General features: G+C 42.6%; 1 protein-coding gene across 2 annotated transcripts in view; it reads left to right on the top strand.

Moving 5' to 3' along the window:
* Nucleotides 1-1325: 1325 nt before the first annotated feature.
* ANTXR2 (ANTXR cell adhesion molecule 2) overlaps nt 1326-12833 on the top strand; it is a 169317-nt gene continuing 157809 nt past the window's right edge. The window contains exons 1-3 of one of the 2 annotated variants that reach the window (XM_061145723.1): nt 1326-2313; nt 2970-3041; nt 5143-5214. In XM_061145723.1, coding sequence (XP_061001706.1) covers nt 2162-2313; nt 2970-3041; nt 5143-5214 — 296 coding nt within the window. In that variant the 5' untranslated portion in view covers nt 1326-2161. The remainder of the gene's footprint in view (nt 2314-2969; nt 3042-5142; nt 5215-12833) is intronic. The other variant, XM_061145724.1, reaches the window with a different exon arrangement.

Raw genomic sequence — 12833 nt, forward strand, 5'->3', positions numbered from 1 at the left:
TCTAGCTCTTGGAATGGCTACCTTCTTTGTTAGTCATTTAGTTGGTCTTTATCAAATGACCATATTTTAAATCTCTGTGAGCTACCTTCTATATGGACATTTATTTATGTATTTCTGTCTGCTTTTCCTCCTCAACCAGACTGCAAGCTTCATGGAAACTGGGGCTTGTCATCTTATTCTGAGCTTTAACTCTAGGTCCTAGAACAGTGCCAGGCATATTGTTGTTTTAAGCACTAAGTTGTGTCCCACTCTTTTGCAACCCCATGGACTAGAGCCTGCCAGGCTTCTCTGTCCATGGGATTTCCCAGGCAAGAATACTGAAGTGGGTTGTTATTTCCTTCTCCGGGGGTCTTCCCGACCCAGGGACTGAACTGTGTCTCTTGCATGGGCAGGCAGATTCTTTACATAAAGTAGATCCTAAGGTGATGGATTTCTATCTTCAAACAGCTTGCAAATCTGGTTGTACTCAAAGACAATGTAAACGAAAAGTTAAATATGCACCACAACTATTCAAATTGCTGAGACAACATATAATGTAGTACTACATGAACTTTTTAGCATAAAGCCTTGACTTAATTCAGATGAAGAGGAGGTGACGCTGAACGTTACTATCCATCACTGGTGGGATTCTCTGGTGGCTCAGTGGTAAAGAATCTGCCTGCCAATACAGAAAACTCAGGAGAGGAGGGTTCAATCCAGGGTGGGGACGATCCCCTGGAGGAGGAAATGGCAACCCACTCCCAATATTCTTGCCTGGGAATTCCCATGGACAGAGGAGCCTGAGGAGGTACAGTCCATGGGGGTCACAACGAGTCGGACACGACTGAGCGTCTAACATACCGGTCAGATGGTTAGGTTCTACAAGCCAGTTTCCACTGGGGGAAGGCAGGTTGCGGTGGGGGCAGAGAGGAGAGGTTGAGTGCAGAATGGGTAAGCAGAGAATCCAAAATGCCTGCAAACTTTTGCTCCTGTGCAAGTTTGGCAAGAGTGACCCAGCTGGCTCCAAGATGAAATTCTTAATATCTGGAGCTTGAGATGAATGTCAGTGGGATGCAATGTTTTGAGATACAACTGTTCACTCCTGAAGAGTTTCCCACCTTTACTCTCCCCAACCCCCACACCGATAAGTTTCTAGCTTTAGTGAGATGAAACAATGAAGTAGTTTTATTTAAAAAAAAAAAAAAAAAAGAGGAAGTTGCCTTCTTTAGATACCGGAGCAGCAAGTGTGCTTGTGATAATGGGGGTGGGGCAGAGCGAGGGGGCATGCCCTTTCTCCAAACCGCTAGACCTCAGTCTCCCAACCCCGCCAAGGGCTGCTCTGCACAGCTGCTGCAACAGGCCGAGCCTGCAGGGTACAGGAAGGGGGGTTGTTTAGTTTCTAGAGGACATCTGTTTTTCTAAACTACTTCTCTCCTTTCCAAAAGCTGGCAAGCCTTAGTCATCTCGGCTCGGCACGAACCCACAAGTGTGCGTGTGTGGCTCGGCTCAGGCCCCGCCCTCGGGCGCACACCGCCACCGCGGGGACCCGGCCGGATTGCGGTTCTGGCCTTGGCTGCGAGTGGCTTCTCCGGAGCCGCCCGGCCTCCTCCCCTAAAGAGGACCGCCCGGCCGCCGCGCGGTGCCAGAGCTGAGTACGAGGGAGAAAAGTTTGCAGTGCCGGGCGGAGGCGGGGAACCCCGAGCCGAGGGGGTCTTCCGCTTTTTAAGTGTGCGCGGCGGCGGCCGCGTCCCGGGCGGCTCTCCCGGAGGACCCGCGCTCCCGAGCGGAGGCTGCAGGCTCGCCCCGAGGCGGCGGAGGAACTTCTGCCGCGAGCAGTCGCCGCGGGCCCCGGTCGTCTGCAGGAACTCTCCGGAATCGGGAGGGGGAGGGCCGGATCGCTCTTCCACGGGGATTCGTCAAGAGTTCCGGCTGCAGCGGCGGCGGCGGCGGCGGCGGAGTCTCCCTTTGTCCTCCTAGGACCTCCCTCCTTCCCCGTCTCCCTCCCTCTGTCAGCCTGTGGGTCCCGCTGACCCAGGCGCCGGCGCCCTAAGGGACTCGCTGTCCCCCCACCTCAGGGTGCGTCCCTGGTCACTCCCACCAGCCTAGCGTCGCCCCCGAGTGGAGCCGAGCCGAGCCGAGGGGGGCTGCGAGCAGGAGGGAGCCGCCGACCCCCGGCCGCAGGATGGTGGCGGGGCGCTCCCCGGCCCGCTGTCCCGGGCGCTGGCTGGTCCCCGGGCTGTGGCTGCTCGCTCTCAGCGGTCCCGGGGGGCTGCTGAGCGCCCAGGAGCAGCCCTCCTGCCACGGAGCCTTTGATCTCTACTTCGTCTTGGACAAGTGAGTGCGGGAAAAGGGATCCAGGGTCTCCGGGGAGCGTGGTCCCGGGTGGTGAGCTGTGGTGGGGGGAGGCTGAGATGTCCGTGCGACCTGGGGAGGGGTGAGGGGTAACTCCGGTGATGGGCGCCCAGTTGCTATTTCTGTCCGAAAGGCGAGCGCTTTGGGATCGGTGCGGGCTGCGGGGTGATAGGAGGAGACCCGAGCTGCTAGGCTCTCTAGGGAGATGGGCAGTCACTGCTGGCCAGTGGTGGGGTTTCTTGGGAAATGGGAATGCCGTCACTTGGGGTAACCTTCTGCGACCCTGGGATCCACGTAAGACTCCTTCTGGGTCCCTCAGCCCTCAACGCCTCACGCTGGCTAAAGTTTGCCGGGTTTTATCCTGAGCACAGCGCTTTCATTGTAGCTTGGCAGTCTGCAGTTAACGTACTCAGTGTGGTTTGCGTTTCCTTCTAAGGAAGGCTGTGTTTATTTGAAGAGCTGGCATCTTAACTCCGGACAATTAGCAGGCAGGTGGTCCCTGAAGATGGGTAGACTCCCTAGGTTCTTGTAGCACCTACCTTTCAGCTGCTGATCCTGTTAACTTGGCTTGAAGAAGAGGTCAGGTGACACCCCTGTAAATGTGTTGTTTTTCTGATTTGTTCAATTTTCTTTTTCAGGTCTGGGAGTGTGGCAAATAACTGGATTCAAATTTACAATTTTGTCCAGCAGCTTACAGAGAGATTTGTAAGGTATCTCTCCTACTTTCCTTTTCTAAGCAGGGGACTTTGAGGTGGAGGCAAGTAGACCAAAGGCTAGATAGGGTATCCTTTTTTGGAAACCATTTGCAGGGAAAGCCTTTCCTGAAGTGTTGATTTTTAAGTGCCTCAAGGTCTTATCACACACATGCTGTTATTAGGACAGCCCTTCAGTTGTTGAGGGCTTATTTCATCTGGATCCCAGCAACTTGGCTCAGGCTCTGGGGAAGTATCTTCAGATATGATTCCAAATGTCTTTTCCTTTGTGAGTTTTCATCTGTTTTGAATTTCATTTATGCTTTCTCATAATTTATCACTTTAAAAGTTTATGCTAATAATACCCATAATATATTTTCCATTCCACACAATTCTTAGCATTATTGAGGTCCTCATTAAGAAAAAAAAGTGTTGGTAAACTTCAAATGAGCATGTGTTAATAACCCACTACCAGAAAAGGCACTTGTGTGTGTGTGTATGTGTTTAAAGAAATGACTTGTGTTTACACAATGTGTGGGTGTGTGGCTGGTTTAAAATTTAACTGTTCTATATATGCAATAAGCCTTACTAGGAAAGATTGGTTTGTCTCCTATAAAAAGCATAACTGCTATGATAGCCAGCTTACTCTCTTATTTAGAGGTAACCAGAAATTAGTGGCTTTCTTATTTAAAAGTAACCCTAGGACACTAGGCTTTTGAGGCTTTTTTCCTCCTCCTCTTTTTTTTTTTTTCTTTTTAAAGAAGAAAAAATGCAATGAGGAAATGCAAGTTTATCAAGATAATGGAAAGGACATGAAAAGGAGCTGTATCATTAAATATTGCTTCTTTCAGTCGTGTTAGCCCAAATGTTTTCTTTAAAACAGGCTTGGATGATCAAAACATTTTGAAAGTCATGTTGCAAGTAACTTCAAACAATCTGTAGAGGCCTAGGAAATCCTTGCTTTCAGTTATTGGCAGCAGTAAGCTTATCCCTATAAAAATGTATGCTTGTCCTTGTTCAGTCATCAGTCTCCTGTTTAAGAAGCCAAGTATAACACTCATTTCTGGACAGGGTCTAAGGTAAACTTGTCTAGGAAAGAAAAATAAACAAGGCCTTATATCCTTAAGTGTCAAAGGCAGGAGAGAGAGTTGTTGATAAATTTTCTGATTTAAGCCAAGAGTGGGCAGAGTGTCTCACAGATTTTGATCAAAAGCAGTGGGTCATTTCAGTACCTTTCCAAGAAGTATGTCTCTTATTTGGTCTGGTTTACAGATTGGAATTCCGTAATACACAGTTCCCTGGCACGAGTTTAGTTGTTCAGTTACTAACCCATAATATATTGTAGGAAATGAGTAAAGGGTGACTACTGAAGAGAATAACTTTTCAAATATGTGTAACCCTTGGGCATCATTCTGCTCTTCAGTTTAGAGAGCTGAGTGTTACAGCTTCAGGTTCAGATCTTAATTAACGTTGCATAGAGTGTCTTTGAAACAGGAATCATTCTATGAGATCAAGGCTTAGAGCTTAAAAGGTGTAGCTTAACTAGGGCAGTTGTTGCCAGTCAGAAGTATTGATGCTTAAGACTTAGAGAACCGAACATGTCTAATCAAAATGTGATTTGTTCTTCTCTTTCACATTGTCCTTGACACTCTTTAAGTAATCCTACCTCAGGATAACTTGTATGAACTCCTCTCATAGTTGTGGTAATTAAATCAAACCAGCTTGTCTCCAGCCCTAAACTTGCAATGATAATCATTCTGAAGGGATTGGCCTCCTTGAAGGAGATGAGGTAGAAGGCCTAAGAAAGAGCTTTCTACAAAAAAAAAAAAAAAAATTCCACTGGCCTGGAATTTATCTTTCTAGGTAATTTCTTCTTAAAATGGCCCTGTGGGTCAGAGAGGAGTGCCTGAGTCTTGAGCAGCACTGACTAAATCCAGAATGACTTATGTGATGATGGTAATGTTGAGCAGAGTTCATGTATCTACTTAGGGGTTCCATTTAAAAGAAGGCTGGACCATTCAGTGAGACTGATTTTAAATGAGACTCCCTAGCTATACATCTGTATTATATCAATATTTCTTTTAAAAATGTTTTAACTGCCTCTTTTCTTATTTTGCAGCCCTCAAATGAGATTATCTTTCATTGTGTTTTCTTCTCAAGCCACCATTATTTTGCCATTAACCGGAGACAGGTTAGTGCATTAACACTTTGCTGCAGGCTTTTAGTAGAGATTGATCTTAAAGGAATGATGGATATTTCCAAGTGGTGATTCAGGCCTCTCAGTGGACTCAAGCAAGTACACACAGACAATTTAGTTCTCTTCACTAATAGAGGGAAAAGGAGGTATGAATAATATAAAAGAGCAGCTAATCTGAAAATCAATATCATTCATATTGCTGTGGAATGTACGAGACCCAGATCTCTGCCTTAGTTGTGTTTACTGCCTCCCACCTTTCCCCCTTTCTGTTACTGTAAGTAGTTCTACATCTTTCTTGTTTAGATGTAATATATTAATCAACTAGGAATTTGAAGAACCTTAAGGAGGAGAAAGATATGGATCTATTTGGATAATTTACTAGATGGAGCAGACATCCTGCATCTTTAGACTTACGCTGAGGTCCACTGATGCCGAATATGTTTACCTTTATGAAAGAACTTGCTTTTAACTTCATAAATATATGTATTTATAAATTTGAATTTAATTTCATATATATATAAATATAATTTCCCCCAAATCAATGTCATAATATTTTATATGACCATTTTGATGTCATTTGAACTAATCATTGTGGCAAGTTAGAAGTAATCATTGATGTTAGGTGGCAGCCTGGATGGGAGGGGAGATTGGGGAGGAATGGATACATGTATATGTATGACTGAGTCTCTTTGTTGTGCATCTGAAGCTGTCACAACATGGTTAATCAGCTATACTCCATCATAGAATAGAAAGTTAAAAAATTAAGTAGTCACTGACATTTTAAAGAATGGTTCTTTCCATAGTGGGAAGGGAAAGTTTCTACTTCATTTAACACGAAGTACACAAGGTAGTTTTTGATCAATTCTTGAATAAATGAGTGGGTTAGTTTTATTGTGAAACCCAAATTCTCCAAACTGTAGTTTCAGCAAGGAAGACTGTTGTACCTTGTTCTGTGTGATATGTGGATTTCTGAGAAGTTTTGTGTTTATAGTTCCTTTAAATAAAGTATTTTTTTTTTTTTTTTACTTTAAAAATGTCGAGAACACATAATATTTAAAAGAGCTTACAGAGGTAACTTATTTAAAATTCCCAGAATTGATTTGGAAAATCCATCAAACTTCTAATGTATTTGTGCTTTAAGTTTCACTTTTCCTGGAGAGGAAACCTCTCTGTAGGTGGGGAGTCCAGCTTATGACCTCAGTCTCCTCTCTGATACTTCGTTTTGTACTTTCTCATGTGCATCTGGGTCTCATCAAAGGCCGGGGCAACAGTAGTCCCTAACAACCCACATACAACAGCTGTTTATTCCCATTGATATAACAGTCCTTGCCTTCATGAAAAGAATTTTTTCCGTTGCCCAGCTTAATTTCCAAAGAAACAGCGTTTGATTCACCCCAGGTCGCTCAGTGGTAAAGAATCAACGTGCCAATGCAGGAGCTGCATTGATCCTGGATCGGGAAGATCCCCTGGAGGAGGAAATGGCGATCCAGTCCTGTATTCTTGCCTGGGAAGTCCCACGGACAGAGGAGCCTGGCAGGCTACAGTCCATGGGGTCGCAAAGAGTTGGACATGACTGAGCGACTGAGCATATACATAGCACATCTGTTAAGACAAAAAGAGAACCATGCTAACATTTGTGAAGTGCATATGTAGAGAAAAGCGTTTAGAATATTGCCAGCCACACAGTAGACTCTCAGTAATTGTTAACTGCATACTTTGTGCTAGGTTCTCTGTTAGGTACTTTATATGTGAGTTTTCTAGCACTTTGATGAAGTGTAATCACAGGTCAGCAAGATTGGTATTGCATCAGCAGACGTGGAAAGGGTTTAAATTGTGTTAATCTCACTAACACAATTTTTACTATTATCATACACTGTAGTAATATTAAATTTATATTACTGTACACAATCTCACTAACACCATTTTAACCCAGGAGTTGGTGATGGACAGGGAAGCCTGGCATGCTGCAGTTCATGGGGTCACAAAGAGTTGGACATGACTGAGAAACTGAACTGAACTGAATCTCACTAAAGATTTTCTGTTACCATTGGTTGAATCTAATAAGGCAGAGGTTGGGATAAAGGGGCTTCTGTTTCCAGAGGCAGCATAATATTGCAGCTGAAAGTTGCTGAACCAATTTCCTAGCCAAATGGTCACAGAAAAATGACAACCTCTTTATGCTTCACTTTTTTCCGTCTGTATAATGATGATGATGATGGTCATAATAATAATACCTACCTCATAAGACTGCTGTAAAAATTGAAGTCAGTGAGCGTGGACAATGTAGGACAGAGTCTGGCATATATGTATCTCGAAGAGAGCGTTGTTGTTGTTGTTATTATCTGCAGTTAGGGAGTGTGCATTATTTTAATGATGGGGAGACATTATCCTTATATAAAGGGATTATTGTACTGCTTGAAAGGATTTATAATAGTCCAGGAGAAATTCTAATATAATGCTACTTGCAACTTTTAAAAAAACATAGTTGGCTCTTCTGTCTCTTTTTAAATAGAAATAAGTTCCGTTTTAACAAATTTCCCTGTTTACCAAATTGCATTAGTTTGGGGTAGCAGAATGTACACTAACAAGGCTAAGAGTTCCAGTTTTGCTACCTACTGGTTAGAGACTTGGGATAAATCATCTTCTCATTGTGTCAGTATTTGTGTCTATAAACTGCAGGCATAATCTACTGTGTTTTCTTTCTTTCTTTCTTTCTTTTTAAACTGTGCTTTCTTAAGAGATTTGTGGGGATCAAAAATAAGACAATGCATAGAAAAGTATTTTGTATATTACAGAACAGGTTCCAGTAAAGGATTATTTTCTGAACCTAGTTGTTCTTTTACCAATTTTATTTAATTAAATTAGTGACTTTTCAAATTTCTGTGGTCCTCTATATTTGGATATAAGGTCACTTTTCATTCATTTACCCCCTTTTTCTAAAAAAAAAAAAAATTGGGGTATTGTTGCTTTAAAATATTGTGTGTTTCTGCAGTACAGCAAAGTGAGTAAGCTGTATGTGTGCATATAACCCTTCCCTCTTGGACCTTACTTTTCCTGCAACCCCTTCCCCCTCCTCCTCTCCTTCCACCCTCCTCTGGCCCCAGCATCTCACCCCTCTAGGTCATCACAGAGCGCCGAGCTGGGCTCCATATACTATACAGCAGCTGTCTGTTTTACACATGGGTGATGTGTTTATGTCAAGCCTAATCTCTCAATTCAACCCACTCTCTCCATGTCCACATATCCATTTTCTACATCTGCATCTCTATTCCTGCCTTTTAAGTGTGTAGAAACCATTCGCATATTTAGATGCAAGATCACTGAATGAATGTTGCGACAGCTATTGGGGATCCTTGTTTCAAAGTCTAGAAAGGGGAATTCTATGCATGAACTTTCTTGATGTCACACTTAGACGTCTGAGCACATAGAAAAAGCAAAAGTCAAATACATCAGGTTTCACAATTTTGTTTCTATTTCTCATAATTCTTCCGTACTTTGGTAAATATGAGAAGTACCTCTTTCATGTTTCAGAGTGTTGCTAAATATCTTCAGTAGAGAGGAAGCAAGATTAGAAGGCAGTAAGTCCTTACAGTTGGACTGTGTCTTCTGTTAGGGTTTCATCAGGAAGTCTGGTGCTATGTAAATGCATGAACAGAATAATAAAACATGGCAAGAAATGATCAGTTTTCCATTTTATATGCTCATGACTCAAAACCATTATTTTTTTAAAATTTATATTTATTTATTGGCTGCATTGGGTTTTCATTACTACATGTGGCCTTTCTCTAGTTGAGGTGAGTAGGGCTACTCTCTAGTTGCGGTGTGAGGGCTTCTCATTGTAGTGGCTTCTCTCATTGTGGAGCATGGGCTCTAGGGCACATAGGCTTCAGTAGTTGTGACACATGGGCTTGGTTGCCCTGTGGCATGTGGAATCTGCCTGGATCAGGGATCAAACCTCCGTCCCCTGCATTGGCAGGCAGATTCTTAATCACTGGACCACCAGGAAAGTCCTAAAAACATTATTATTTTGGATATTTCAATTTGAAACATTCTCTTATTTTGCCCTCATGATTTTTATTTTATTTTCCCTGTTGTTGTTGTTAATATGCTGAGTCCTGTCTGACTCTTTGTGACCCCATGGACTGTAGCGTGCCAGGTTCTTCTGTCCTCCACTGTCTCCTGCTCAGATTCGTGTCCTTTGAGTTGGAGATGCTATCTAACCATCTCATCCTCTGCTGTCTGCTTCTCCTTTTGCCTTCCAGTTTTTCCATCAGGGTCTTTTCCAATGAATGTCTCTTTGCATCGTGTGGCCAAAGTGTTGGAGCTTCAGCTTCGGCATCAGTCCTTCCAATGAATATTTGGGGTTGATTTCCTGTAGAATTGACTGGTTTGATCTTCTTGGAGTCCAAGGGACTCTCAAGAGTCTTCTCTTTTATCCTCCATATATCTGGTAATCCCTCCACTCACCTACCCACCATCCTGCTTTGCCTACCCTGTTATACCATGTTTTGAGCATTATGTGCTCTGCAGGTAACACAAGGATGGATAATTGTGTGTGTGAAAGTGAGGAGTGTACACAAACACATATAACTCAGGGCCGTATTATAGGATCCAATAAGAGGAAAGTGCTGAGTGTTGATTCAGTATGGAAATATCCAGCCTCTCAGTATTAGAGAATTTGAATCAAGACTCATTTAAAAGGATATTTTTGCTTATTGTGTTGAATAATTGGTGATCGTGAATTATGCTTAGTTCTGTTCAGTGTAATCTTAATGAGGTAAAAGTGATTTAGTTGGAGACATTTAGTGAACATTTTTATGTGCTAGATACTGTGCAAAATGCTTTCCATTCATTACTTAACTTAACCATTATATCAACTCCATGTCATAGATACTATTATCTCAACTTTATAAATGAGGAAACTGAAGCTGAGAAAGGAAATGTAGCTTGTCCAAGGACACACAGTTAATCAGTGATGAGGAGTATATTAGCCAGAATGGTCTCTTGAAATGTAGAGGAGATCATGCCACTCTTGCTCTTAAGACAATCTGATGGCTTAGAGTAGAAAGCACGCATTTCCCAGTGGCCTAAAAGCCCTACCTGACTGCTCACCCACTCCTGTCCTAACTCTGTATTCCACAGTCTGGCCCACTGGCCGCCTTCCCTTCCCTGCACGGGCCTCGCATGTTTCTGTACTAGCTGTTTTGCTCTTGGTCTTCCCTGGCCTCATCCCACGCGTCACCTCCCCCGAGAGGCCTTGCCTTGGCATCAGGTATGACGCAATCCTACCTCACCTTCCCAACAATGTCTCACAATTCTCTATTTGGTTGTCAGTTTTTGAAATTGTTCTGTTAATTAATCTATTTATTTTATCTCCATAACCCTAATGTAAACTTCATGAGAGCAGAGGGGTCTTCTTTGTCTTGTTTACCTTCACCTCTATATCTTAACACCTATAACAGAGCTTCAAACATAATAGATGCTCAGTAAATATATGTTGAATGAATGATTGGGTTGGTCTGACTGTACAACCTGAGTTATTAACTGCTATCAAATGTTTTCTCTCCTTGAGAAATAATAAATGATGATTTTATATTTGCTAATCTTCTCATTCCTATTGCTATAGGTCAGTTGCAAACATTTTCAACTCTCTTTTTGATATACTTGTCCCCAACTTGAAAAAGTCGTATACTTGTTTGACCTGAGAATAATAATCACTTAAGAAAAAATATTCCATAGGCAAACTTCTAGGAAATTAAAGATAAGTCATTTGATTAAATTTATATAAGAAGTGTAAGTAATATGTACATTTCTATTATTTGAAAGGATTTCTTCTAATTCCTTTAAATCCAAATTAAAAATTTACTTGTGATAGATAGTTGGTAATTTATAAGTTGGTTCATTCATTTTTCAGGGAAATTTGTCAGTATCTGTAAGCATTTAGAAGTCTCCTATCAGCAATTTTACTTTTTAGGACTATGCCCTGCTGAGATAGTAGCATCAGTGTGCAAAGATAGGTATGTGGGAGATTAAACCCTGAAGAATTGTTCATAATGTGAAAATGGTAGTAAATCTAAATGCTCATCAGTTGATGATACTATAATTAAATTAGAGTATATACATAGAATTGGATACTATGCAGTCATTCAAAGAATTGGAAACTCTATATATATTGCTATGAAAATATGTCTAAGATATACTAGTTGAGAAAAGCAAGTTGCAGAATACTCTGTTAAAGATGATAAACAAAAACAAAAATTTTAATGGTTTTTATGGTATGTGTATATGATAATGAATGCATGGAAAAAAGTCTGGAAGATGAGCAACAAATTGCTAACAACAATATTGTCTTAGCAATGAGATTCAGGGTGGGGGTTCCTTCAGTGAGATTCAAGGTGGGTGTTCCTTCATGTTTATAATTTCTATACATTTAGGTTATTCAATTTTATTTGAATAATGTACTATTTATAAAAAGCAAATGCTTAGGTTTAAAAGAAATATTACTGACTTATGTAGTCAGAGGCAATTCTCTTGGTATCAGAATGGAACTCAGGAGTTAGAAAGTATCAGTTCAGTTCAGTTCAGTTCAGTCACTCTGTCCTGTCCGACTCTTTGCGACCCCATGAATCGCAGCATGCCAGGCCTCCCTGTCCATCACCAACTCCCGGAGTTTACTCAAACTCATGTCCATCGAGTCGGTGATTCCATCCAGCCATCTCATCCTCTGTCGTCCTCTTCTCCTCCTGCCCCCAATCCCTCCCAGCATCAGGGTCTTTTCCAATGAGTCAACTCTTCACATGAGGTGGCCAAAGTATTGGAGTTTCAGCTCCAGCATCAGTCCTTCCAATGAATACCCAGGACTGATCTCCTTTAGGATGGACTGGTTGGATCTCCGTGCAGTCCAAGGGACTCTCAAGAGTCTTCTCCAACACCACAGGTCAAAAGCATCAATTTTTCGGCCCTCAGCTTTCTTCACATTAGGAATAGAGCATTATTGCTGTTCAGTCACTCAGTCCAGTCTGACTGTTTGTGAACCCATGGACTGCAGCATGCCAGGCTCTTCTGTCCTCCACCATTTCTTGGAGTTTGCTCAAATTCATGTCCATTGAGTTAGTGCTATGCTGTGCTTGGTCGCTCAGTCATGTCCGACTCTTTTTGACCCCATGGACTGTAGCCTGCCAGGCTTCTCTGTCCATGGGGATTTTCCAGGCAAGAATACTGGAGTGGGTTACCGTGCCCTCCTCCAGGGGATCTTCTTAAGCCAGGGATTGAACCCAGGTCTCCTGCATTGCAGGCAGATTCTTTATTGGTCTGAGCCACCAGGGAAGCCCAAGAATAGTGGAGTAGGTAGCCTATCCGTTCTCCAGGGGAACTTCCCAACCCAGGAATCAAACTGGGGTTTCCTGCATTGCAGGCAGATTCTTTACCAGCTGAGCTACCAGGGAAGCCCATTGAGTCAGTGATGCTTTCTAACCATCTCATCCTCTGCTGCTGATTCTCCTTTGGCCTGCAGTTTTCCCCAGTGTCATAGTCTTTTCCAGTGAGTTGGCTCTTTGCATCAGGTGGCCAAAGTATTGGAGCTTCAGTTTCAGCATCAGTCCTTCCAATGACTA

Source organism: Dama dama, chromosome 6 (assembly GCF_033118175.1).
Source record: "Dama dama isolate Ldn47 chromosome 6, ASM3311817v1, whole genome shotgun sequence".
Taxonomy (NCBI): Eukaryota; Metazoa; Chordata; class Mammalia; order Artiodactyla; family Cervidae; genus Dama; species Dama dama.